Genomic DNA, 27,497 nt, shown 5'->3' with positions numbered 1-27,497 from the left:
TGAGACAGCATGGAGGGACCTAGAGAATATTATGCTACGTGAAATAAACCAGTCAGAGAAAGACAAGTATCACATGATCTCACTCATATGTGGAATCTAATTAATAAACTGATGAACGGAGTGGATCCAGAGACATGGAACAGAGTGCAGAATCTCGGAGGGAAGGCGGGGGAGGGTAGGCGGGTGGGAAGTGATCAAACAAATAACTTGTATGCAAATATATATAACCTATGGACACTGACAATAGGGTGGTAAAGGCCTGGGGCAGGAGTAGGGGGGTGGCTGAAGGAGGTCCATGGGTAAGGAGGGGAAAGAGGGACATATGTAATACTTTCAACAATAAAGATTTTTTTTAAGTAAAAAAAAAAAAGGAATCTTGAGTTCCTAATGAGTCTGGCCTGGAGTGGGTTAGACCAGGAGCACAGACAAAGGAGGCCAAGCAAGGCATGTCGGGGAGATGGGCACCCAGGGCAGATCAGTGAGGTGTCCTGGACCTACAGCCCCTTAGGAACCATGTGACTATCACACTGACCTCTTGGACCTGCTGGGATGAAGATTAAAAGCTGACTGCTGAGCACTGTTTATGCCTGGTTTTCTCTAGAGCTGTGATGGCAGCCCAGCACCCCCTCTCTGAGCATGGAGGGCTGCTATGAATCACATGGCATCTGTGAGCTGCACATGGGTGATGCCCACCTCGCTGTGGCCTGTTATTACATGGGAGCCCCAGAAGAACCTCGTGATGCCACAGGCACTGAAAATCAAGCTGAGGTGGAGAGGGAACATGGAAAGGGATTCCTCCGATCTCAGAGGATGTGAGAGTACCACCTGCCTCCCGGGGATTGAGGCCTGAGAGAGAGAACTGGGGCACCGGCATGCAAGCTCTAGCGTCTGCTCTGGAATTGGAGAGCCGATTAACGGAGCTGCTGCTAGACGCGAAGACCAGGCTTCTGCCAACAAGGACACGCTGCCTCATGCTTCAGGGGAACGCACCTGGAGGACAGAAGAGTAACTAACTGCCTGCAACGCCGGCTTGTCCATCACAAGGAATTAGAGGAGGAGGAAGCCCCACTGAAAAAGCCTGCCGAGTGATGGCTACTGTCGCCCCAACCTCTGAAGGAACAAAGCAAGTCTCCCCATTGTAGTGGGGCCCAGAGTCAGCTACCTAAGCATCTAATGGCCTCCATCTGTCAGAAGACTGCTTTTCTTCGTTGGTGTGGGTACAAATAAATCTGTATTTACATTTAAAAAAAAACTAAAAATAAAAAACAGGTGACTGCTTGTCCTCTGTCGAGTCTGGTGGGTGAGTGGGAGGCTGTGACACCAGCCGAGAAGCCGAGGGTGACACCTGGACCCGGGCCCACCCTGGCTTGGGAATGAATTCAGAAAAGACCCTGAGAGCCCCTCACTGTCCTTCTCCCCATCTCAGCCGCGGGAGCGCGCGGACCCGGGGCCGTGAGTCAGGTTTCGGGCCCAGCCCTGCTCGGCAGCTGTCACTTGGCCTCTGAGCCCCGTGTTCTGTCCACGGGCCCCTTCCCGGCAGGGCTGTGGTGAGGAAGGAGACAGTGCCTCTGAAGCCCGTGGTAAACAGTAGTTAATACTGCAGTTGGAAGGAAACCAAACGGGCGTCAAAGCTCCCCAAATCCCAAGAGCACCCCTAGTTCCTCGGAGGGAAACAGCCTTCCCTCCGCACAGCCTTGCTCTGCAGAAAATGCCAGCTGGGGCTGCCCGTGTCTCATTTGCGTTTACATTTCCAATAACGTGGTACCAGCTGTTCCCGTATTAGCTCCCTCGCGCCCAGGAAGCTGCCGTCCCCCTGCTGCAGTGCCGACTGTCAAAAGCAGAGTCTGCAGGCGCTCTCTTCAGACAAAAACGGCTCTCAGGCCGCCGGTGGTCTTGCCGTTTCTGATGGAGACCATCCCTACTCGTTCCCTCACTGCCCCCCTCCCAGGCCACCTCACTCAGGCTGCAATCCGGCGTCTCTCCTCCCTCTTCAGATGTGGGGCCTCTGGTCCGTGCCCAGCGCTGAGCCGGGGACCGGATTCTCTCTAGAAACAGCCCCACCAAGGAAGGGGCAAGGCGCTGCCCAGACCACACCAAGGGACGAGGACAGAAGACCCGAGAATGGAGAACCTGGTTCTCCAAAGCTCCCCGTGGCCTGGAGGGCTCAGACCCTGCTCTGATACGTAACACCTGGCCCTCTGGCCCTCGCAGTGGCGTCCTCCTCGCCCCTCCTCTGCCCTCCCCACTGGGATGGTCCCCAGAGGGCTGAAGCCAGAGATGGAGGGAATGGCACTGCCCAGGGACCCTGCCTGGTTAGCCCCTTCATGTACGTCGATCCCTCTCTTCCTTGCTGCAGCCCCCAGCCCACTCTCTCACCCCCATTTTACAGATGAGGATGAGCAAATTGGAGTAAGGTGCTTGTACAAGGTCAGGCAGCAACGAGTCTCCAGGCCTCGGTTTCCTTTTGTATCTGGAGAGGATCGGGAGGAGCTGCTCTCCAAGTCCCTCTAGCACCGTCTGCTGGCTCCCCCGGACAACAGCCACCGGGGGGAGGACTAAAGCGAGGGCAGCCAGCCGCAGCCGCTGACGGGCCAGCAGCCTGGGAGAGCCAGCCTGGCGGGCCCCCGGCCAGCACCCTTCCCTTCGGAGGGAGACACCAACCCTGCAGACGGAGTTCCTTTCCAGTCGCTGTTTCAGGTTCCTTAGGGCTACGAGTTTGAGGGGAGGCCAGGCATCGTTCTGGCAACTCTCCATGTGCTGTTCTAGGAGAAGTGCGTTTCCATGGAGCCAAGACACTACCCCCCACCCCCACCCCCGGAGAGCTGTCTGAAGCCTGTTGTGGCCGGCGGGTGAGGGCACTGGGGACACCTCACACTCACCACCAGGAAGGCCTCGGTCAGCAGGGAGCCCTGAGCACACCTGCATCAGGAGGAGCTGACCCAGAAGGGAGGTCAGGGCCAAGGCCAGTTCCACCTGAAGATGCTCCAGAGAGACCCACCCGCTAGAACAGTGGTCGGCAAACTCATTAGTCAACAGAGCCAAATACCAACAGTACAATGATTGAAATTTCTTTTGAGAGCCGAATTTTTTAAACCTAAACTTCTAATGCCACGTCTTCAAAATAGACTCGCCCAGGCCGTGGTATTTTGTGGAAGAGCCACACTCAAGGGGCCAAAGAGCCGCATGTGGCTCGCGAGCCGCGGTTTGCCAACTTTGGCGCTAGACTCCCAGAGCACTCCCTCCAGCTCTCAGTTCCCCCAGACACGGGCCCTGTTTGGGGCGACTTGGTTTGTTCGAGAAAGAGATGGGGTAGAGGAGAACCAAGATGTCCCGGCTTGGGCTTCAGACTTCGCTGAAACCCTCCAACCAGCGGCAGCTGGTGACAGCGCGCCCCAAGCCCACCAATAAACGCCTGCACTCGCCGCCTCCCACAACCACATCAAAATCACAGCTGAAATGCAGAACCACCACGAAAGCTGGCTGAACGGAAGGCCTACTTTTCATCACAGCTAGAAAGGTAACGAAGAAAGCACTCTGAGACCCGTAGGAGTCGGGGAGGCGAGGGACCGGCCGGTCTCACACCCGTGTGTGCTGTATTTTTAATCCAGAGGGAGATGGTCTCTGTGGAGGCGGCCTGTGAGGAGCAGGGGGTCCCAGCCCCACACCAAACCCCAGCCCAGCGTTCCAGAGCTGGGGAGAGAAGTCCACGCAACTACAGGCTGAAAAAACCACCGGGGGCTGGGGCTGAGGGACACCGAGGCTGCTGGAATCCCAGGTGTGAAGGGCCGGCGCACAAACTTACACGGTCGGCTTCTTCTGAGCTCCAGCGCTGGACACACGGGGAGGAAATGGGTTGTCTGGCATCAGGGCAGGAACTCGGGGCGGCTTTATCCCAGACAGGGGTGCTCGCAAGGGTCATGGTCCCGGTGCCGGGACCTCCCCTGTGGCAGGGCTGACTGGCAGGCATATTGGAGTCTCTATCAGCCTGGAGAACACTGTTTGCTCCGCCCTAATGATTCCCTGAGACCCCGCCCCATCCAATTTGCAGGCTCACCCTAAGCTGTTTGCAGCAGCTTTTCCACAAGAACAGCCTGTCCTGCCTCAGGCTTCAGACAAGCTGCAGCTGGTGACCACGTGCCCCAAATCTATCGATAAAAGGCCCGAGACCCGGCTCTAGCCCAGCAGCTCTCCCACTGTTCTCACAGCTGGTCCTCACAGCCAATTGGCCTGGAGGTCGACTCCTCCCAGAGACGCCAACAGCAATCGAGGCTCAACTACAAGACTGTGCACACAGCCCACACAGGGGTGCACCTAGGGTGCCCACTCAGGTGACTGGGGAGGCTGAGCCACTGGGCCCTACAGCACCTACTACACAAGGCCACTCCCCCAATTCCAGGAGACAGAGTAGCTCTATCTAACACACAGAAACAAACACAGGGAAGCAGCCAAAATGCAGAGGCAGCCCTAACTGGTTTGGCTCAGTGGATAGAGCGTCGGCCTGTGGACTGAAAGGTCCCAGGTTCAATTACGGTCAAGGGCATGTACCTTGGTCGCGGGCACATCCCCAGTGGGGGGTGTGCAGGAGGCAGCTGATCGATGTTTCTCTCTCATCGATGTTTCTAACTCTCTATGCCTCTCCCTTCCTCTCTGTAAAAAATCAATAAAATATATTTTTAAAATGCAGAGACAAAGAAACATGTCATAAATGAAAGAAATGGAAGCAAGCAAACTACTAGATACAGAGTTCAAAACCATGGTTATAAGGTTACTTCAAAGATCTTATAATGAGAATGTCAAAGACATGAAAAAGGACCAGTCAGAAATTAAGCATACACTAATTGTAATAAAGAATAATTTACAGGGATTCAACAATAGAGTAGAGGATTCCAAGAATCAAATCAATGATTTGGAATATGAGGAAGCAAAAAACACCCAATCAGAAGAGAAAAAATAAAAAAGAATCCAAAAATATGAAGAAAGTGTAAGGAGCCTCTGGGACAACTTCAAGCGTACCAACATTCACATTAGCGGGGGGGGGGGGGGGGGGGCGGCTAGAAGGAAAAGAGAGAGAGCAAGATATTAAAAACCTATTTGAAGAAATAAAGACAGAAAATTTCCCCTACCTGGTGAAACAAACAGACTTACAAGTCCAGGAAGCTCAGAGAGTCCCAAACAAGAGGAACCCAAAGAGGCCCACACCAAGACACATCATAATTAAAATGCCAAGGTTTAAAAACAAAGAGAGAATCTTAAAAGAAGTAAGAGAAAAGCAGTTAGTTACCTACAAGGGAGCACCCATATGACTGTCAGCTGATTTCTCAACAGAAACTATGCAGGCCAGATGGGAGTAGCAAGAAATATTCAAAGTGATAAATAGTAAGGACCTTCAACCAAGATTACTCTACCCAGCAAAGCTCTCATTTAGAATTGAGGGTCAGATAAAGAGCTTCACAAACAAGAAAAAGCTAAAGGAATTCATCCACCAAACCAGTATTATATGAAACTAGAGGCCCAGTGCACAAATTCATGCATAGATGAGATCCCCTGAGTGTGGGGGGGAGGGATAGGGGGGCAGGGATGGCAGAGGGGAGGGGCCACGGGAGGTTGGCCAGTGGTCCCGCTCCCTGCTTGAACTCACAGTCGAACTCCTGGTCAAGGAGACAATTTGCATATTAGACTTTTATTATATAGGATGTTGAAGGGTATTATTTAAGAAGAAGAAGGAAAGATAAAAAATATGAACAATAAAATGGCAACAAATACATATCTATCAACAATTAAATCTAAAAATCAAGATGAACAAGAAATCTAATGAACAAAATAAACTGGTGAATAAAACAGAGTCAGAGTCATGGAAGCATGGAACAGACTGATGAATCTCAGAGGGAATTGGGGTGGGGGGCGGGAAGAGATTAACCAAAGATCTTACCTACGGACACAGACAATAGGGTGGTGAAGGCCTGGGGTGGGGCAGGAACTGGGTAGAGGGGAGCAGTGGGGTGGCGGGGGCGGGGAGAGGGACATCTGTAATACTCTCAACAATAAAGGTTTTTTTAAAATAAAATAAAAGTACATAAAGACTAAAAAGAAAGAGAGAGAGGGTAAGCAAGGGTCTAGGGGGAGACTGACATGACAGGTGACCCCATTCCCACCAGCTCTGACTGCTCTCTGACTCCACAGTAATAGACCATCCACTCTGTGCCCACGAGAGCCCTGGGCTTTTTCACAAACATCACCTCATCCTCACAGCAGCCCCATAAAGAGGGCATCACTGCCCCCATTTCATAGGTGAGGAACAGAGACTTAACAGGGCAGAGACTGCTCAAGATGGTTAAGTGGCAGAGCTGAGACTAGAATCCAGAATGTGACCCCTGTTCGGCGCTCTGCATATGCCGTGTGTCTCCTCTCCCGCCCTGGCACCCCAACCTGTGCTGGGCCTGGAGGCACAGGAGTCCAGCCGGGCTCGAGAACAGCATGGTGTGTGGGGGCCAGACCCCTCAGTGCACTTGGCAGACTGACCCCTCTGTGGCCGGCCACCTGCTGGCCCAGCACTGAGCACAGGCTGGGACCATAAATCAGAGCCAGTCCCGTGGCAGGGATGGGGACAGAAGATCCCGTAAGATTTCTCCTGTGCTAACAGGCCAGGCGGCCTCCAGCTGTCCCCTGGGAGCAGTGTCAGCATACAGCCTCCACAGCCTCCCAGGACGGGGGGCCTCTGGGGAGCTACTGGCAGCAGCAGTCCGGTCCCACTGCACCCTGGCTCGGGTTCGGGTGGGCGGGGTAAGCGGAGGGGCGAGAGCAGGAAGAACAGAGCCCTGAAGAGTAGGGCGGAGCAGGAGCAGCCCTACATCCTGATGTGGCCACTCCCGGCGGCCGGCTCTGCTGAAGCGAAAAGGCTGGGTCTGACCCGGCCAGTGTGGCCCAGTGGTTGAGAGTTGACCTATGAACCGGGTGGTCATGGTTCGATTCCCAGTTAGGGCACATGCCCAGGTTGCAGGATGGATCCCCAGGGTAGCGTATGCAGGAGGCAGCCGATTGATGTTTCTCTCTCTCTGTCCCTCTCCCTCCTCTCTAAAATCAATAAAAAATATATTTAAACAATTTTAAAAAGCTGGGTCTGCTTACAGCTAGCATCCTTCACTTACTTCAAACAACCAGTCAGTTCAACTGGGGGTAAAAAAACAGCCTTCTCACAAAGTGTGTATACTCAGACCCCAGGCTCCAAGCAGGTCACGCAAAGACTCAAAACTCAGAGGCTCCCCATCCCCAGTCTTGCCCATCACACCCTGGCCGAGCAAGAAAGGAAGGGAAGTCCAGGGGGTGTGGAGAATGCCTCACCAGGAGGAGGGGAGCTGGGGGTGTGGAGAATGCCTCACCGGGAGGAGGGGAGCTGGGGGTGTGGAGAATGCCTCACCGGGAGGAGGGGAACTGGGGGTGTGGAGAATGCCTCACCAGGAGGAGGGGAGCTGGGGCTGTGGGCCTGGGCTGCAAGCTTCCTCCAGGAGTCTGACCACAGCAGCAGACGAACCTCTGGGCAGGAACCTGTGCCCACGGTGAGGCCCACCCAGCCCAGCTGCAGTTCACCGGCGCTAAGGCAAGCGTCAGGTCACAGCCAGGCCTCTCTCCTCTTGCTCCTCCCTGCTGAGCTGCCATTGTGTTGGGCCAGCCCAGCACAGAGTCGGAGCCCCTGTCCCTCTCCCCTCCTCCTCCACACCCTTTCCCAGACTGGGAGGCAGTGGAAGATTCTGGCCCCTTCGTGGGCCCTTCCCCTTCACACTTTCCTCAGGCTGGAAGTCGCTGATCTCTCCATCCTCCTTTTCTCAGCCTTCATCCTCCACCAGCAACACGATTGGTGCAGGAGGAGGCGAGCGGCCAGCCCAGCTTCCAGGTGCAGCCGGCTGTGAGTGGACCCAGGTGTGGGGGGGAGGGGCTCCAGGAGACGTGGAAGGATGGATCTTTGTGGGCAGCGCCCCTCTTCCTGGTAGCTCATCCTCTTCCACCCAAAACTATTGTGCAACGGAGGGCAAAGGGGCGAAGGGCCCTGGAGCTGGGTGAGGGAGGCTCACTTGGAGCCGGGAGCCGAGTGGTCTGCATGGAGGAAGGTGGCGGTGGTGTAGTTCTGGAAGAGAGGCTGTAGGAACATCCCGATGGTGCCAAAGACACAGACGAAGACAAAGATCCAAAGGAATAGCCGGTCGATCACCATGGCGACATACTTCCAGTCCTCGCACACCTGTGCGGAGACAAATGATGCCCAAGTATATCAGTCACATGATGAAAGATAGGAACGGAATGGGTATAAGCAGGTCCCACCTTACACACACAGACACACACACACACACCACACGCCTCTCCCTCATGACCCCAGAGTGACCTTTCCAACGCATGCTTAAAAGCCTCCAGCAGTGGCCCCCCTGCCTTCAGGACCTATCCAAACTCCCAAAATCAGAATCAAGACCCACCCATGGCAATATGAGCCTACCCCCTATCCTCTTCCATGCTATACCTCAGATTTACCAAACCCCACATGTTCTCTCAGTTCTCCATGCCTTTGGGTTTCTTTTCTGTCTAGAATTCCTGTCCTCTCTGTCTATACCTGGTGAACTCCTATACATCCTTCAAAGCCCAAATCAAATGTCACCTCTTCTATGAAAGCTTTTCTGATGCCCCTGATAATGAACCTTTGTCCCGTCTGGGTTCCTTTAACACTGTGTACACATTTCTAGCACTGTATTTTTACTGCATTGTGTTACCATTCCAGTTTGCATATCTGCGCCCCACCCCCGCCCCATACCTCTTCCTTCAGCTCCTAAATTACAAGGGCCCGTCAAATTCATCTTTGTAATTCCAGCACATGGAGCACGGAGTACCAGTAAATGGGTGTTGAATTAGTAAATGAATGGCTCCCTCTGCTCCTTACATGACTGCATGGGGAGCCCCATCCAACAGTATCATCTTGAGCACACAGGCCCCAGGCGGTGAGGACTAAGTCCCAGAGGTGAACAAATTAGTCAAAAAGACAATGTCCTCTGTGGGTTTCCGGGGAAGCTCTGGCTCCCCTCAGAGCTGCTTCACTCCAGCCTGAGTCTAGGTCTTCGCCCACATGTTCACCTGCAGCCCAGCTAGCTGGGGGATGGGAAGAAGGCACTCCTGCACCTTCATTTAGTCAGCAGCTGAATAATGACTCACGCATGTCACAGGTATGCCTACTATGTGCCTGGCACCATGCTGGCACTGGGGACATAATGAGAGCAAGACAAACACATCCTGTGGGTTACAGTCTACTGAGGGAGATGGACACAAAATAAATAAAAATAAAAGAATTACACCCTGGCCGGGCAGCTTAGTTGGTTGGAACATCATTCCATGCACCAGAAGACTGCAGGCTCGATTTCCAGTCAGGGCACATACCTAGGTTTCGGGTTCAAACCCCATTTGGGGCACATACTCAAGGCAACCGATCCATGTTTCTCACGTCAATGTTTCTCTCTCTCTCTCTCTCTCTCTCTCTCTCTCTCTCTCTCTCTCTCTCTCTCTCTCTTTCTCTCTTCCGGTGCAGCTCTCCCTTCCTTTCTCTCTGAGACCAATGAAAACAAATCCTCAGGTGAGGTTAAAAAAAAAAAAAAAAGCAGCCTTGGCCAGCATGCCTCAGTGGTTGGAGCATCACCCTGCGCACCAAAAGGTCTCAGGTTCAATTCCTGGTCAAGGGCATGTACCTGGGTTGTGGGTTCATTCTCTGCCTCCTATGGGGCTGCATGCAGGAAGGCAACCAATCAATGTGTCTCTCTTACATCAATGTTTCTCTCTCTCCCTCCCTCCGTCCCTCCCTTCCATTCTCTCTGAAAAAGCAAAGGAACAAATATTCTCAGGTGAGCATGGCTGGTGTGGCTCAGAGGTTGAGCATTGACTTATGAACCAGGAGGTCATGGTTCAATTTCCCAATCAGGGCACGTGCCCAGGTTGTGGGCTCAAACCCCAGTGAGGTGTGTGCAGGAGGCAGCGGATCAATGATTCTCTCTCATCACTGATGTTTCTATCTCTCTCCCTCTCCCTTCCTCTCTGAAATCAACACAAGTACATTTTTTTTTTAAATATCCTCAGATGAGGATTAACAAGGAGAAAAACACACTGGTGTGGCTCAGTTGGCTGGGCATCATCCTATGCACTGTAAGGTTGTCAGCTGGATCCACGTCAGACTACATGCCCAGGTTGCGAGCTCGATCCCCCATAGGCAGCATGCACGAGGCAGCTGATCCATGTTCTCACATGGATGTTTCTCTCTCTCCCTCTCCCTTCCTCTCTCTCTAAAAAAGAATCAATAAAAATATATATATTTTAAAGATTTACTCCAGAAGTCGAGAGTCACTCCAGGTTTTTAGTCTGAACCCATCAGGTGGAAGGTGATGCCATTTGCTAAAATAGGAGGTGAGAAGAGGAGGAGGTGGGGGTGTAGATCAAGCACTGTTTGGGACATGTTCAGTTGGAGATGCCTGGGAGGCAGCCAAGTAGGTCACTGCATCCTCGGCACCCTGCTGGGTAAATGCACATGACATGCGTGCACTGCGGCAGGGGGCGGAGCTGTGAGAAGCTGGCTGGATTCCTGCACCCCCGCCCCCACCCGTGCAGCCTCTGCTTGGCCTCTGCTGGCTCCGAGGCTTCCACCCCATCACCTCCAGCCTGGGCAACACCTCTTTTGCCCTCAGGACCCGCTCAAACGCCAGGCGCTGAAGTCCTCCTCCCCCTCCCCCCAAACAGCAGTGCAGGAGCTCGCCCTTCTTCACCCTCAAACTGGAATGGCAGCGACCCAGCAAAAAACCTCACTGGTCACCATGGCAACAGCTGAGCAGCTGCCTGGAACTAGCCAGGTACCCAAAGACTGAGTTTGGGGGGGGCACTCAAAGTAGGGGCATGTCAACTCTTCATACGTGGCTCTCCGATTTGGAAACCATGGGAGTCGCCTTTCTGGGGAGCTGCCAGGAAAAGCCAGCTGTGCAGAAGGCTGGGGGCGAGTCTCACCCACCCCCACCTCCATAAATGTGTCACAAGGCCATTCCCCTGGACCCAGACGAGCAGAATCAGTGTATTGATTGGGGACTGTCTCCTCCACAGCAGGCCCTTGGAACCTCTGAACACCCCCTCCTCACCCCCCCCTCCTCCCGCTGCCTTTAGTTCTGCCTTCCCTTCCCCCGGGGGCACACGAAGAACGCAGTCTGGGTTTGTGCTAAGAGCTGAAGATTAACAACTTGGACTTGGGAATGCGAGCGGCGGTACAGGCCCACTGCCAACTCGGAAGGGCCTCCTCCCTTCCTGGCCGCCCTCCAGACACTCGTGACGCCCCACCCGGGGCATCTCCCCACTGGGTGCTGGTCCTCAGGAAGCCGCAAGGTCATCCTGGAGGACCCCAGCTTGGGCGGCGCCTCATCTCGGAAGCCAATCCAAAACCCTGGCCAGCACCCAAGCCCCCAGCCCCCAGCCGACTCCCATTCCCGCATCCAGCCCGACCACAGCTTTGCGGGTCTCTACACCAGGCGACTGCTTTCCAGATCCCGCAGCACCCACGCCCTGAGTCCCCCGTCCCCCCCCCCCCCCACCCCCGCACTCACGCTCTGGTCCTCGTCCTCGCTGCGCATGTGGTCCGCGATGAAGCGCACGCCGTCCACTGCCTCCCGGAGGCCGCAGCCGCAAGGCCCCCGCAAGCGCCCAGGGACGGCGGCGGGCGCGGGCTCCGCCCCGAAGGCCCCCGCCAAGCCCTGGACAGACGCGTGGTTGACGAAGCACGTGCAGGAGTCGGCCCCGGGGGCTTCGCGGAAAAAGGGGGCTCCCGCGCCCTCGCGCTCCCGCTGGCGCCGCCTCTGGCGCAGGCGCTGGCGGGCGCAGTGGTGGCGCGGCTGCTGCATGAAGAGCAGCGCCGGCAGCTTCTCCAGGAACAGCACCTTGACCCAGGGCGCCATGGTGTGCGTGGTGGGCGAGCGGTGGTGCACGTTGAGCACGCACACGCTGGTGACGATGGAGAAGGTGACGAGCACCATGGTGAACATGAGGTACTTGCCCACCAGCGGCACGTCCAGGGAGGTGGGCGGCACGATCTTGGAGATGAGCAGCAGGAAGACGGTGAGCGCCAGCAGCACGGAGATGCACAGCGTCATCTTCTCGCCGCAGTCGGACGGCAGGTAGAAGACGAGGATGGCCAGCGAGGTGATGAGCACGCAGGGGATGATGAGGTTGATGGTGTAGAAGAGCGGCTTGCGGCGGATGATGAAGTCGTAGGTGATGTCCACGTACGTCGAGTCCTCGGGGTTCTCGTTGCGCCGGCCTGGCAGCGCCACGATGTCCCACTCGCCGCTGGGCGTGAAGTCGTCCAGGCTGGCCACGTCGCTCTTGAGCACCAGGTCGATCTCGGTGCGGTCGTAGGTCCAGGAGCGGAACTTCATGGTGCAGTTCTGCTGGTCGAAGGGGAAGTGCTTCACCTCGATCTTGCAGGCGCTCTTGTAGATGGCAGGCGGCAGCCAGAAGATGCTGCCGTCGTAGGAGACCAGGGCGTTGGAATAGAAGGACACCTCGTACATGCCATCAGCGCTGCCGAGCGAGGAGAAGAAGTCAGCCCTGGCCTCAGCGTCCCCCCATCCCCACCCACCAACCCAGCCCTCACTGGCAGGAGAGGAAACCCAGGTCCAGAGTAGAAGGTGGTAGAGCAGGAATTGAGCGAGAATGGCATCTGGGTGGGTTTGTGGGGAGAAGAGGTGTTCTCTGAGGAGATCTGGGAGGCCTCAGAGATGAAGAACTGGATGAAGGGGGTGAGGGCCACATCTGCTACTTGTCATGCATTGTGTAAGTTGTTTGCTTCACATGTGGAAGGGGGAGTTGAGGTGGGGCAGGGAGGCCAGAATGAGGCTCCCTGAGCAATGGAGGGGGACAGAGGCAGGTGGGAGGAAGAGATAGTCCCACTGGTGGTTTTGGATCTTGGGGGCAAGAGGGATTATTTATTATTTCAGGAGAGGGTATGGAACCTGGAGGAGAAACTGAGACCTCCATGTTCTCTGATCCTGCCTAAGCCTCCAGGAAAAAGTCTATTCCTTTTTAAAAATATATATTTTTTTATTGATTTCAGAGAGGAAGGAAGAGGGAGAGAGAGACAGAAACATCAATGATGAGAGAGAAACATTGATTGGCTGCCTCCTGCATGCCCCCCACTAAGGATGGAGCCCACAACCCAGGCATGTGGCCTGACCGGGAACTGAACTGTGAATCAGTTTAGGCACCGAGGGCTGTCCATCCTTATTTGTATCCCACTGCAGCTCCAAACACAGGGACTCCTAACTGGCTGAGAGGGGGCTGACCAGGGGCCAAGTCACCTTGGCTGTCCATATTATACATCTCTGGTCTGGGTCTGTCTATCTGGGTAGTGATTGAATCTGTGCCAAAGAAAAATATCTTCTCTATACCCAGCATGAGCTGACTTACTTTCCCCAGGACCCCTTCCTCCCCTGAGCACTCCCATGGTCTCCCCCAGCCTCCCCATTACTCCAGGGTCACCTACTTGTTATATAGGACCACATCTGGGAGCCAGATGTGTTTGGAAGGGAGTCGAACTTTCTTCATGTTGTCGAACTCCTCAGGATTCCAAGTAAGGCGATAATCCTCCCATTCCTGAGAAAGGGAGAGAGGGAGGCAACATCAGCCTCTGCCCTGGGAAGGGCTCAAGGTCAAGGAGAGGGACAAGAGGGGGCCCATCTGGCTTGAGGAAGCTTTTCAAGCCATCACCTTCCCATGGTGACTAATCTCTGCCCAGCAAATGTGAATCATAAAATACTTTCTCATTTAATTTTAACAGCTGATCCAAGACATTAGAATCCTCATTTTACAAACGAGAAAATGAATCTTGCAGAGTCTAACATGTTCACGTCACAGAGCCGGTGAGTGGAAGAACCAAGATGCAAATCCAGTTCATTGGGACTCCAAAGTCTATACCTTTCTGCCTCTTTTCAGGAGATTAAGGAGGGGAAAGACACAGGAAAAGAAAGGGAAAAGGAGGAAAGAGGAGACCAGGGGTGTGGGTGGGAAGAGCACTAACCTGGGTCAGCCAGACATTGGTGGTCATGACCTGCTCCCGCTCATGCTACAGGAAAGAAGAGAAGCTGTTGAGAAGGCCCTCCAGCTGTTCAGCCCACCACACCCACCCATGGTTCCTCCCACACCTCCCAAGCCTTGGGAACCCCAGAGGAGTAAGCACAAACATGAACACATTCTGGCGTGTGGATTTCAGCAGCTGAGCATAGAGTTTGGGACACAGACACACACACACACACACACACCCCACTCACCACACTGATGAGCTGGGCCAGGGATACCATGAGCTGTACTGTCACCAGCTCAGAGCCATTGGTCGCTGGGCGGATAAGCTTGTTGTAGCGGGAAGGATCCAAGAGATGCTCCACCAGCCGCTCCTCTGTGTCCGTACCCCCGACTCCTGGGCAGCAGGTTGAGGGGCAGGAAGTAAGTAAGTAGGCAAGAACGGCCCATCCAGGACCCCACTCTCCCGAGGCAAATGGGGCAACCCAGGCCCAAACAGGAGGCTGTAGCTTCCCCACGCTCCATCCCCAAGGTCTCAGCCAAATGCTTAGGTTTCCCCATGGAGGCCCCTCAGAGAGAAATCCCTCCCCGGCATCACTGACCAAGCTGCCCACACAGCCCAACACCGATTCCTGCAGACTAAGACACCATTCTGCAGGCATCAGTGGAGACCTGCTCTTCCTGCAAGGTCTCGGAGGGTGGGTTCAAGAGAAACCCATGTTTCATGGCTTCTCCTAGAGCAGTGGTCGGCAAACTCAGTCAACAGAGCCAAATATCAACAGTACGATTGAAATTTCTTTTGAGAGCCCAATGTTTTAAACTTAAACTTCTTCTAATGCCACTTCTTCAAAATAGACTCGCCCAGGCCATGGTATTTTGTGGAAGAGCCACACTCAAGGGGTCAAAGAGCCGCATGTGGCTCGCGAGCCGCAGTTTGCCGACCACGGTCCTAGAAGATACCTACAATTCCGGGACGGCTTTGGAGGGTGGTCAAAAGGAACAGTTATTCATGTCCCACCACACACCCTTCCCCTCAGTCAGTGCTCATCTATGCATGCAAGTCACGTGATGTGCCTCCACATGTGGGAGTCTCATTAGGTTGTACATTTCCTTTGCACCTGCCCTTCATACACTCTCTCACCTTCTGTAACTCTGCACAAACACACCCCATCCCCTCAGAGTGCTCCTCCCTGGCCCCAGCCTGGCAGAGCTTATGCCCTCCCAAGTCTTCTGTCCTGCCCTAGGAGAGCGTTGAAGAGTCACTTCTCTCCCCCCTCTGCCTTGCCCCTGTGGAGCGACCAGAATCAGGACCCCAATGTGGTGGACAGGGAATGATGGAGAGACAAAGGAGGGTGCTGAACCAGGTAGATTTCTTGATAGAATGTTTCCCGTGGCACCTCAGCTGCAGAGACTGCCCTCCTGCTGGCCTGGAGAGCCTGGGGAGATTCCCTCCCTCCTTCCTTTGTGTGTCCACACCCTTCCCAGCACCACTGCCCCGGTTTCTACCTCCTCCCTGCATCACTTACTCCTTAGGGGATGTCCTCCTCCCAGTGCAGCACCCCAGGGCCTCCCTGCAGGCCCAGAGGTCTGGCCCCTAACTCCCAGCAGACTCCTCCAGCTCTAGGAATCCCTTCCTTCCACCTTTGAGCCTGACCGCGGTGAGACAGAGCGCAGTGACCTGTGATTACCTGAGCACAGCCAGAGGAGGCCGAAACCGAGGAGCAGCGCCATGGGCTCGGAGCGCCAGGCCATGCTGTGGGCATAGCTCGCCGCCTCACCTAGACCCGCGGGAGCGCGCCGAGGGCGAAGGGCCGCGGTCCGGGTGCTGTCCGTGGTGCTGAAGTCTCGCCGGAGCCCGCGCCGCCCGCTCCGGGCTGGGAGCCGGGCCGGGACGCCGCGGTAATTCTGGGGCGCGTGCAGTGGGCTGAGAAGGTACCGGCTTCTGAGCGGCGGAGGCTTTTCCGGCTGCTCTTGCAGGGAATACAATTGGGACGGTGAGGGGGAGGAGTCTTCGCCCCGGAGGCGGAAGCGCCGGAACCCAGTAAAAAGGGGTCTCTCGGGATGGGAATCTTCTTTTGCTGGTCCTGGTTAGTTAGGGGGTGTGTGTCAAGCAAAAGAAGGGCGGCTCGCCGACGGCGGAGGAGTTGTGAAACCCAGAAGTTGGGGCAGGACGCGGAGGTTGTTTGGGAAGGGGAGGGAGAAACGGTGCGAGTCTGACAAATAGGTCAGGACCCGCTTAGTGCAGAGGACCGGAAGGCCAGAACGAGGGGCGGGAGTCGGGAGGAGGTTCTGGGTCCCCGCTCTCCTTTTTTCTCTTATCAAACCCAGACGATCCTGCCTCCCCGGAGGGCTGAGGCTGCAGCAGAGACAATGCCCTAAGGAAAAGAGACAGGGGACTGTGGGTTTGCTGACCTTAAGAAAACGAACAGCTTTGGAGTCTGGGAGCAGGGTCCCTCACCTATCCATTCTCTACCTCCCTCCATAAATTCCCTAACAGGCCAAGCTTTCTGTCCTCCCCCAAGAAGTCTCAGGTGAGGACCTCTGGACAGAGCCTGAAAAGAAGGTAACCTTAAAGGTCTTGAAGAGGGGAAGAAAGATGAGTGGCTTTCATTAGTTAGCCTTTCACCCCCCATTCCCTTCCACTCCAGTCTTCGGCTTCTGTGTGACAAGGAGGATCAGAAGGCCATTTCACAGAGACCAGTCCTAGAATGAAGTTCTCACAAAGGAAAGCAAAGATGAGACAGAGAGAGGTGTCAAAATTCAATGACATCTTTGATCTTGAAAGCCCTGAACTTGTAGCTTCTGAGCCAATAAAAGCTTCCCTTTTTTCTTAGGTGGATTTTGGTCACTTTCAACCAAAAAATTTTTAACTAAAGCAGGCTTATCATATATATCAAGGCTCTGTCTTATTCCATCTCTACCTACTTCTTCAACCTCATCGGGACCCCTACCCCCGGCTCCACACTTCAAATATTGGCAATGTCTTTAAGATCCTTGAACATTCTTTCCCTTCCATCCTCTATACTTCGCGGCCCTTTAAACATGTAGTTCACTTGGCTCTTTTGTTACCCATTTCCCCTTAACCTCCATGTACTTAACTTTGAACGTCTGGCAGAAATGTCAGTTCCTTAAGGAAGCTGTGCCTGACCAAGGACTCAATCAGATGACTTGCTATATGTTTCCAGAGGATGTCAATGAGTAAATGAACCAGTCTAAGGCTGTGACTGTCTCTCCTGCTAGACCATGAGCCAGCACAGTGCCTGGCATATTGTGAGGGCTCAACAAATAAGGAAAGGACTAGTATAGGACGGACACCTTTTACCGTGGGGAGGGACATTCCTCTCTAAAAGCTCAGTTCCTGGGCTCTGGCTGCACAGTGCAGCACAGCTGCCAAGCCAGCCCGCTTCTCAGAACATGGCCAGCATGGAGCTCACCTTCATCGCCATCAAGCCTGACGGCATGCAGTGCGGCCTGATGGGCAGCATCATCAAGTGCTTCGAGAAGAAGGGGTTCCGCCTCGTCACCATGAAGTTCCACCGGGCCTCTGAGGAGCTCCTGAAACAGCACCGCATTGACCTGAAAGACCACCCGTTCTACCCTGGGCTGGTGAAGTACGTGGACTCAGGGCCTGTGGTGACCATGGTCTGGGAAGGGCTGACTGTGGTGAAGACAGGGAGATCGATGCTTGGGAAGACCAATCCAGCAGGTTCTCAGCCAGGCACCATTCACGGAGACCTTTGCATTCAGGTTGGCAGGAACATCATTCGCTGCAGCGATTCAGTAAAAAGCACTGAGAGAGAAATCAGCCTGTGGTCTAAGCCCAAAGAATGGGTGACTACACGTCTTGTGCATTTGGCTGGATCTATGAATAAGAGGTGGACAAAGCATCAGTCCCCTCTGGCTCTTGAGTCTATTGACTTGGGAGCAATAGGATCTATCCTTCTTTTCTAACGCATATTTACTAATAAAGCCTTTGGAAACTGGAAAAATAAAGAAAGAAAGAAAAGCTCAGTTCCTGGAATTGTGGAGGAAGAGCAGGACAAGTACCCGAAAAGGAAGGACTGGAGAGAAGTGGGGTGGCTGCAGGCTCCGTTCTGCACACGGAAGTGGGCCATAAACCTGCACCACAGGCTCCAAGGCAAGTGCATGCACGAACATGTAATATTATCTGAAGAATTTAAAAAATCTTGGAACCAAGGAAAGGCTTGAAGAACAAAAGCCTACGGAAAAGGAAAGGAATGTATGCCGTCACATCACGTGGGGAAAGGGTCAAAGGCAGAAAGAAGGCGCACCTTCCAACAATCAGATCCATGTTTGTAGGGTCTCTGCGGCAGAGGTGTTGAGATGCAGTGATCAAAAAAACCTAGTCCCAGCTTCTTTATTGCCACAGTTTGGCAACAAAGACTTATGACACAATATGGTGGCTGCTCGGTAGAGATACAGACACGGTGCTATGGAAGCACAGAGGAGGGAGAGATTAGTAATGTCTGCGTGCCTAGAGGGGGTGAAGATAAAAACTGAGATTTGAAAGATGAGAAAGCCAGTAAGACCAGGTGGCTTAAAGGCATTTTGAATTCCTGAAAGAGAGGGACGGGGAGCTTGCATGTAGATAGAACTTAGTACTTTCCTCTTTTGGTGGATGTGGGTGATTGAAGAGGGCTTCTTTTATGAAAATCTTTCTGGCCCAGCTGGTGTGGCTCAGTGGTTGAGCATCGACCCATGAATCAGGAGGTCACAGTGCGATTCCCAATCAGGGCACATGCCCAGGTTGTGGGTTCAATCCGCATTAGGGGGAGTTCAGGAGGCAGCTGGTCAATGATTCTCTCTCATCATTGATGTTTCTATCTCCCTCTCCCTTCTTCTCTCTGAAAGAAAATCTCTTTCTGGAGTGCTTGCTTGTCTCTGGTTTGACAGACTAGAGGGACATTTGCTTTCTTGAAGCCCTTGGTTGCTACCTGATGCTTTTTTAGGCCAGTCCAAGCAGTCTGCTCACCTTGGCCTTTACCTTATCTTTTCACATTCCCCAGCTTTTACGTGAAGATGAATTCCAGCCTGGCAGGGAGTGAGTCCTCTCAGCACAACCACCCAGTGGCCAAGGAGAGCTGGAGCATCCTCTCTCCTTCATTCTCCCCACACACTCCTTCCACCCCCACCAGGAAGAAAGGCAGCCAGAGAGAGGGGGCAGGTCCGAAACCAAGCAGGGCGATGGACCGATAGAGAAGTATCAGCCCTGAGGCAAACCAGGGACCAGGCCAAGTTGGGTGTGACACTCCCTTTGCCTCTGATGGTAAGGAACATTTTCTTTTAAAGGCATTATAAATCAACTGATCTACACATTTATGTATACTTAGATATAACATACATCCAAAAAGTATATAAATCACAAATGTACAGCTAGGTAAACTTTCACACGAATACAGCCATATAATTCCCACCCAGACTTTTAAAAACTAGAACACTAGTAATATCCAGAAGTCCCTCATTATGTCCTTCCCCCCCCCCACCCCCGTAATTATTCTCTCCTCTTCAAAAGTAACTTCATGGGGGCAGGGAGGAATGGGGAGTGACTGCTCAGTGGGTACTGCTTAAAGTTCTGGAACTGATGGAGATCATGGTTACACAACATTGTGACTGTAATGAATGCCACTGAACTGTACACTTTAAAATGGTTAAAATGGTAAGTTTTATGTTATGTGTATTTTCCCACAATTAAAAAAAATGACTAAAAAAAAAGTAACAGCTATTGACTTCTAAGAGCACAAACCAACTTTGCCTGCTGAATTTCATATAAATGGAATCATGATCTTTTGTATTTTTAATGTTATGTTAATGAGAATCATTGACATTGTTGAATGCAGTTGTAGTTTATTCATCTCATTGCTATAGAATATTCCATTGTATGAATATACCATCACTTATTTGGGTTGTTTACTATTTTGTCTTGTTTTTTTATTTTTTTATTTTTAGAGAGAGAATAAGGGAGAAAGAGAAAGAGAAAGAGAAAGACTGATTTGTTGTTCTACTTATTTATGCATTCATTGGTTGATTCTTGTCAGAACCCTGACTGGGGATCGAACCCACACTTGGCTCATCGGGACGATGCTCTAACCAACTGAGCTACCTGGCGGGGCAGTTGTTTCCTATTTTGGACTATTAAAAATATTTCTATGAACATTCTTGTTAATTTCTTGGTGTACAAAAATGTGTTTCTACTTGGTACATAACCAAATTGTGTACATCTTAATTTATTTTTAAAAGGAATCCTATCTAATAAAAAGGGAATATGCTAACTGACCCCCACACCATCGCAAAGATGGCGGCACCCACAGCCAATAAGGAGGGAATATGCTAACTGCTGCCACGCCCTCAAAGATGATGGCACCCACAGCCACAAAATGGTGGCGCCCAGTCCCCTCAGCCCCACAGGGGCAGCAGGTGCCGGCCACTCCACATACCTGCCTCCAGAGTCCCCCAGTCCCCTCAGCCCCCCAGCCCCCAGGGCCGGCCCGAGGCACAGGCAAGCTTCGGATGGCAGCTGCCCAGCCGCCCAGGGCCATCTGAGGCTCAGGTAACCAGGGCCGGCTGAAGCTTGCGCTGCTGGCAGTGGCAGCAGCAGAGGTGTGATGGGGCATGGCCTCCCCTTGATCGCCGGGTCACCTCCCACCCCTGAGGGCTCTCGGACTGTGAGAGGGGGCAGGTCGGGCTGAGGGACCCCCCCCTTCCAGTGCATGAATTTTCATGTACCAGGCCTCTAGTATGCTATAATACAATTTGTAACCTTCCTTTTTCATTTACTATTGCTCAAATATTTCTTTATACCAATAAGTATTCTTTGATGGCTTTTCTTTCTTTGATGACTTTTTAAATTGTTACAAAGTATTCTACTGTAGGTACATTTTTGCATATGTCTTTAATAATTTCCAAGTGAAATTGCTGGGCCAAAGGTTTTAAAGTTTTTTTATTATTTATTATTTATTGCTAAATACTTATTTTATTCCACCTCCAGAGAATTAATACTATCAGGGTTACATGGGGCCTCAGCCTAAATCACTGATGGCCAACATCTCTACAATCTTGCCTATGCTGAGCCCCCTCCTTGTCTTTCTCTTCTTTTCTCCTAAGTCATTCCTCCTTGTCTTCCCAACCTCCTTCTACTTTAAGGCCCAGTTCTTTCAGAATATCCCTTCATTTCCATCTAAGTAACTTCCGTCACATTCTTTCTTGGGAGTTAATCCTGAGTAATATCACCCTTCAAGGCCCTTACCTTTCATCCCTATTACTGTTTGCCACGTTGTACTACAGCTGATTATCTCTGGCCCCAGTTCACCCATTACCATGTGCTCCTGAGGGCAGGAGTAAGAGATACAACAAAAACGATGAGTAGCAGCTGTCATGGAAGGTGCCCCTCCTATGTGCCAGGAATGAAGCCAAACACTCTCCACAGGGACTGTATTCTATTTGTCTCTGCATCCCCAGTGCCCACTGTAGTTCCTGACAAAGCACAAGTGCTCCCGTCATATTTGTAGGTCAGTGTCAGAGTACTTCTGGGAGCAAGTCAAAGGGGATGCTCACTCTGCCCCAAATAAGAGCATCTGCTTATTCTGATAACACATGACCTTTAGAAGAAAAAAATCTCTATGATCCATTTTACATACAGCAGCCAGAATGATCTTTTTAAATTTAAAGTCAGATCATGTCACTCACAGCTTAAAATCTTTCAAGGGTTTCCCACTGTACCATGAATAAAACCCAGACACTTACTGTGGTCTCTATAATCCAGCCCTTGCTTTTTTCACTGGCCTCGCCGCCTACCTTACTACCCCCTCTCTTTTTTCACTAGACTCAAGGTATAATAATCCCCTCTCATTTTTGAAAAACCAAGTTATTTTTTAAAATATATTTTAATTGATTTCAGAGAGGAAGGGAGAGGGACAGAAACATCAATGGTGAGAATCATTGATTGGCTGCCTCCTGCACACCCCACACGGGGATCAAGCCCTCAACTCAGTCATGTACCCTGACTGGGAATCAAACCGTGACCTCTTGGTTCATAGGTCAATGCTCAACCACTGAACCCAGTCGGGCGAAAAGCCAAGTTCTTACTTTGTGCACAATTCTAAGCACTTTTCGTGTATCTCACTTAATCCTTCCACCAGCCTTATGAGGTAGGTACCATTATAATTTACACGTTACAGATGTGGAAACTGAAGTACATCCAGGCGAAGTCACACCATTAACAGCTGCCAAAGCTGGGGTTCAAAGCCCATAAGCCCAGCCAGGATATCATTAACTTCCTATTTCTAGTCCAGCCATCTTTGTTCTCAGGGTCTCTGAAATTGTTGCTCTCCTTGCTGGAAGGCTCTTCCCCTCCTGCCATGCCTGCCTTCTCTTCTTCAAATTTCAGCTCAAACACTGCCTCCCAGGGAGACCTCCCCGGACTCGTGGACTTAAAGTGACCCCAGTCCTCCTCTCCCACATGACCCTACTCTAATTCCTTCAGATACTTACCAGTCACTCTTCTGGTCATTCATTGGTCTGGTCTCTGACTCTTTGCATTAGAAAACAAAGGCTAGAGAGCCGGGATCTTGCCTGTCTACTGCCATATGTTCATACCTAGACCACATGGCAAAGCCCTATCCATGTTTACTGAATGGTGAGTACCTTTTGACTTTGTAGCAATAACAGTAATCATAGTAATAGTAGTATTTAACATTTGCCGAGCAATGTATCGGGGCCCATCAGTGTTCATCACTTTACATATCTCATTCATCTAAATTGGAACAAGGATCCACCCTGCAAGGCAGAAAGAGTATCATGCCCATTTTACAGATAAGGAAACCGAGTTTCACAGAAATTAAATCACTCGCCCAAGGTCACACGGCCAGCAAAGCAGATGAATTCAACTCCAAGCTCAGTTCTGCCTGACTCCCCAGTCCATGCTCCTTCAGCTCAGCTGTGCTGCCTCCTTTACGGGCTAATTCAAAGGACGGCTGTAGCCGATTCTCTAATTAACACCTATGGCTCTGCCTTTTTCCTGAGCTCAGAACACACTCCACTGATGTCTGCAGGAGAACGTCCCACATCTCCCCTCCCTCCACACGCTCAGTGTATTTATAACCCAACTCCCCGCTCTTCCCACGAAACTCAGCTCTCCTTTGGGACGTCTCATGAGCTTCTGTTAATGCTACTGCTATTAGTTGCCCAGGCTTGCACAGCTTCTCAGAATTCCAGTGATCTTTTCATCTTCCTCGGTCTGAAAATAAAGCCCCAGTTCCCAAACATGGTTTTGGATGTCTGCCAAGATTTAAGCCTGCCTACCTGTATCTCTCCCCCTTGTTGCAGACACAGGCCTTCTTTCCTGTGTCTTGCCATGTCCTCTAACTTGCCATGGTCCTACCTCAAAACTATTGCGTGTGCTGTCCCTTCCTCCCCTCATAGGTAATTGCAATTAAGTGACTGGATGTGTAACAATTCATAAAGTATCTGGTTTTCTACCAGACTGAACGCACAGAAAAGGTGAGGAGGACTGGTTCTGTCTCATTTAATGCTGCATCCCCAGTGCCTCCCATGTAGTAGGTGCTCCGTAAATATTTGCTCAACTTCTCTTACATCTAGGGCCGTGGTCGGCAAACTGCGGCTCGCGAGCCACATGCGGCTCTTTGGCCCCTTGAGTTTTTAGCAAAGGCCAGCTTAGGAGTACCCTAATTAAGTTAAAAACAATGTACCTACCTATATAGTTTAAGCTTATAGTTTGAGCCAAAAAAATTTGGCTCTCAAAAAAAATTTCAATCATTGTACTGTTGATATTTGGCTCTGTTGACTAATGAGTTTGCCGACCACTGATCTAGGGAGTCAGCTGGCTTTGTAGACTCCACCTTTATCACGCCTGTTTCCCCCAGCAGAAGGTAAGCTCCACGAGCGCAGTGACTTTTTAATATATTCATTAAATTACACACCATTTCCATTCCATGTGTAAGGCCCCTGCCCTTCATATTTTAGCAGAACACCAGATATGACTCCATTCGAGGCTCCTGCCAGAGAGAGGGCTCTCTCAGCCAGAGAGCGGAGGCACTGAACAGACCAGCAGAGAGGAAGAGGCCTCAACCCAGTGACCATGACTTTTGAGTTTCCTCACTGGGCGACTTGGAGTCTGTGCAACATTGTGGGACCATCTCATCGCCTTGGTTTATTCTTTTTTTGTTGTTAATCCTCACCCGAGGGTATTTTTCCCCCGTTGATTTTTAGAGAGAATGGAGGGGAGGAGGGGAGACAGAGAGAGAGAAATATCGATGTGAGAGAGACCTATCGATTGGTTGCCTCCTACACATGCCCTGACCGGGACCAGGGATCAAGCCTGCAGCCAAGGTACATGCCCTTGAGCAGAACTGAATCTGTGACCCTTCAGTCTGTGGGCCAACGCTCTAACCACTGAGCAAGCTTGTCTTATTCTAATTAAAGTCATTGCTAAAATATGGAATTCAGGATCTTCCAAATGGCTGCATTTGTAGGGTTTTGGGGTAAGGGCTAGAGTCAAGTGACATGTAAAAAACTCTTAAAGAAGATAAGAGAGAGAAACACTGTAGCTTGACTACCTCTGCTAAGAAATGCCATCAGCTTTAAACACCTCTTCGGCAGAGGGAGGTTTCCAGCCATCTCGGGCTCATTTATTCATTAACTGGCTTGTGACAGGAAGTCAGGCATTGTGGCAGAAAGTCTAAGGAACACAAATACGTGTGACGCACAGACCTCAAGTCCTGCAGACACCTGGGTGATGATCAGGACATCACACATAAAAGAAGAGCCTATCAAGAAATGACTGCAATATCCTCTGACTGTGGGAGAACCAGCCACATCCTCACTTTTCACAGTCTGCGTGAGCCTGGAAAAACATGGCCGCCTGAGGTCAGGAAAAGGTTAAACACAGAGAGCGCTGCCCTTTCAGAAGGCCACTTCAGGGCACAAAAGGAAGGGCCTACAGAAACCAGCCAGCAGCTTGTGCACGTGAGAAGCTCACAGGTTGGTGGGAACAAGTACGGTCTACAAAGGCGGCAGCACAGTGTGAAAAACGCTTTGATGGGGTACGGCCCCGGGACCACGTGGTGAACGTTACTGTGGGGAAATTAGGAAAAGTTTCACTGAGGTGTTGACACGAAGTTAGGTCCTTATTTCCAAAAACTCCTTGTTTAGGAATTCGTTGTCCACAAGATGAATGAGGAACCAGCCGTATCTAATATAAGGGATTCCTCTATAGGGAAAAGTGGAGGTCAGGGCGGTAAGTCACTCTGGGCCCTTTCTGGGAATGGCACAGGGCTGAAGGGACACACACAAGGATGCGAATGTTGGAAGGAGAGGTATCCAATCCTTTTCTCCAGGGATGAGACCACCAACAGCCACGAAAGCAATCACAATAGTGGTGATGACTAACACCTACATAGCATTACTCTGTGCCAGCGGCTGTTCTACGTGCTTTTCACAGATAAGCTCTCATAGGCAAAAACAGGTGGTGGTGAGGTGGGGCCCAGATAAGGGGTCGTGCATTCTGGCAGGGGCTTACCTGGCTTGAATCTCCCATGGATGCCAGAGGAAGAAGCACTCAGATTTTCTTCTCCATTTGCCCGGATGTGAGACGCAGGAATAGAGGCTTAAAAAAAAAAAAAAAGCATCAGAGGCCCCAGCTGGGTGGCTTAGTTGGTTGAATCATCCCATACACCAAAAAGGTTTCAGGTTCGATTCCCATTCAGAGCATATCCTCATTCAGGATGTGTGGGGGAGGAAATCAATCGATGTTTTTCTCTCACATCAATGTTTCTCTCTCTCTAAAATCAATAAGGTGGGGGGTTTTTTGTTTGTTTTTTTTAAGCATCAGAGGAAGGCAGAGTGGGATAGAAGGGCACGAACTTTGGAGACACACCCAAAAACTCTGCTTACTAGTTGTATATCCTTGGGCAGTCATCCTTTCCCCCACTTGTAAAACAGGGATAGAAAATGCTTCCTTTGCAATGTTGTTGGGTGGTAGGGGGTTAGAAATATTTACAAGATACCCTGGCTTAGGAAGTGCTCAATAAATGGGAATCCTTACTACAGCCTTTCATGCTACGTGTAGCTAACTGTTCAGGCTCCCCAAAGAAGACATATTCTTCGTCGTGTGGACCATGTCTCAGTCATCTTTAAATACCGAGAGCCCGACTTAACCACAGAAGGCCCTTATCAAGCCCACTGACAACTTAAATGAGTAACCCAGCACCAAGCACCAAAGCGCTCAACTTCCAACAAAGGCTAGCTCATTTTGGCCCATACGGGAGAGAGGAAGGTGGCACTTTGCCAGGGGCTCAAGCGCTGGCTGAGCTGGCCCAGCAGAATTCACCTGGCCCTACCACAGGTTCCCATTTGGCAGGGGAACTCCGGCTCCCAGCCTCTGGACCCTCAGCCAGCTTTGTCCTTTGTGACAGTGCCACCTAGCGAGAGCCCGGAGGCACTGCCGCCTGCGCCCGGCCACTGCCAGGACCACTGCGACAAAAGGCTAGTCCTTTAGGCTTCGGGCTTTGGACGGAGAATGTGGTCCTCCGCGTCTGCCTCCTTCCTTTCTACTTCCAGGCTAATGGTTTAGTGTGACTTTATTGAAGCACTCCTTCCGTGACCCATGGAAGCCCATGCTGTCCCTCCCCGACCTCGTCCAGACCCCCCGGATCTGATCAGCGCGAAGGGTCAGCAACCCACTACCGCTCACGCGTAATTGACCAGCGATCTATCATCACACCCTTCACGGTCTCCTGGCATCGAATCTCCGGGAGCAGGCAGAGCAGGCATGACCCTCATCAGTCATGGCACAGATGAGGAGGCTGAAGGAAGGTAGTTAACCCAAGTCACACAACGCAACGAACTAGCGGCTGGGCCGGCGAGAATCCAAGGCTCTGGTTCCTGGGTCCCTACCTTCTTCCCCAACTACACGCCCCGATTCGGTGTGGCGACAGAGCATGCCCACGTGGCCTCACGAGGGCAGGGGCTGGGGACCCTGCGCCGAGGACCAGCGCGGGGGGGGGGGGGTGCAGGATGGAGGCGGCACCGCGGCGACCGCAGGTCCCACTCTCTCGTCTCTGCCCCCCGAGTGCCCAGCACGCCGGTCGCGACGTGGAGAGGTAGAGACTGGCACCCAGAGCAGGAAATAGGGTCCCGCGCGAGGAGCCCCTGGGAGCACGCGGGGCCGGGTCACGTGAGAGGGGAGAGCGGCACGCACGCACGCACGCTGTACGTAAACGCGCACTGAGGCGCTTAAAATCGGCGAGCAGAGAGCCGCGGTCACATGTGGAGGGTGGCAGGCTAGAACAAGGGGCGGGAAAGCAGGAGCGGTCACGTGAAAGAGGCCGAGCGGGGAGGTCACGTGAGGAGCGGAGGCGGGGCTTCCGACGAGGAGGAGGAGGGGCGCGCGG

The 27,497-nt window shown here is 52.2% G+C and overlaps 1 protein-coding gene across 5 annotated transcripts; it reads right to left on the bottom strand.

Moving 5' to 3' along the window:
• Positions 1 to 5,695: 5,695 nt before the first annotated feature.
• Positions 5,696 to 27,277, bottom strand: CHRNB2 (cholinergic receptor nicotinic beta 2 subunit). 5 transcript variants are annotated; one of them, XM_079760502.1, is made up of 10 exons: positions 27,001 to 27,277; positions 26,828 to 26,909; positions 25,625 to 25,711; positions 17,505 to 17,646; positions 15,759 to 16,035; positions 14,322 to 14,467; positions 14,072 to 14,116; positions 13,538 to 13,647; positions 11,604 to 12,576; positions 5,696 to 8,233 (listed from the first exon to the last, which is right to left on the bottom strand). In XM_079760502.1, the coding sequence occupies exons 2-10, from the start codon at positions 26,884 to 26,886 to the stop codon at positions 8,063 to 8,065; spliced, it is 2,010 nt and encodes a 669-aa protein (XP_079616628.1). In that variant the 5' UTR covers positions 26,887 to 26,909; positions 27,001 to 27,277; the 3' UTR covers positions 5,696 to 8,062. The 5 variants fall into 5 exon arrangements, with proteins under 5 accessions (XP_079616628.1, XP_079616627.1, XP_079616629.1 ...); XM_079760501.1 differs by having other exon boundaries at positions 17,505 to 17,625; positions 26,798 to 27,277; XM_079760503.1 differs by lacking the exon at positions 26,828 to 26,909 and having other exon boundaries at positions 15,759 to 16,154.
• Between the last annotated feature and the right edge of the window lie 220 nt (positions 27,278 to 27,497).

This window comes from Cnephaeus nilssonii (genome assembly GCF_951640355.1).
Source record: "Cnephaeus nilssonii genome assembly, chromosome: 21".
Lineage (NCBI taxonomy): Eukaryota > Metazoa > Chordata > Mammalia > Chiroptera > Vespertilionidae > Cnephaeus > Cnephaeus nilssonii.
Note: the sequence above shows the minus strand (reverse complement) of the source record. Positions and strands in the feature narration are given on the sequence as shown.

Coding starts and splice junctions, on each gene's coding strand:
- CHRNB2 (XM_079760501.1), bottom strand. CDS start 26,886: ATGAGGGTCATGCCTGCTCTGCCTGCTCCCGGAGATTCGATGCCAGGA. Junction 25,712..26,797: donor AGATCGCTGGTCAATTACGC/GTGAGCGGTAGT, acceptor TTTTTTTTTAAG/CCTCTATTCCTGCGTCTCAC. Junction 12,577..13,537: donor GATGTGGTCCTATATAACAA/GTAGGTGACCCT, acceptor CTCGCTCGGCAG/CGCTGATGGCATGTACGAGG.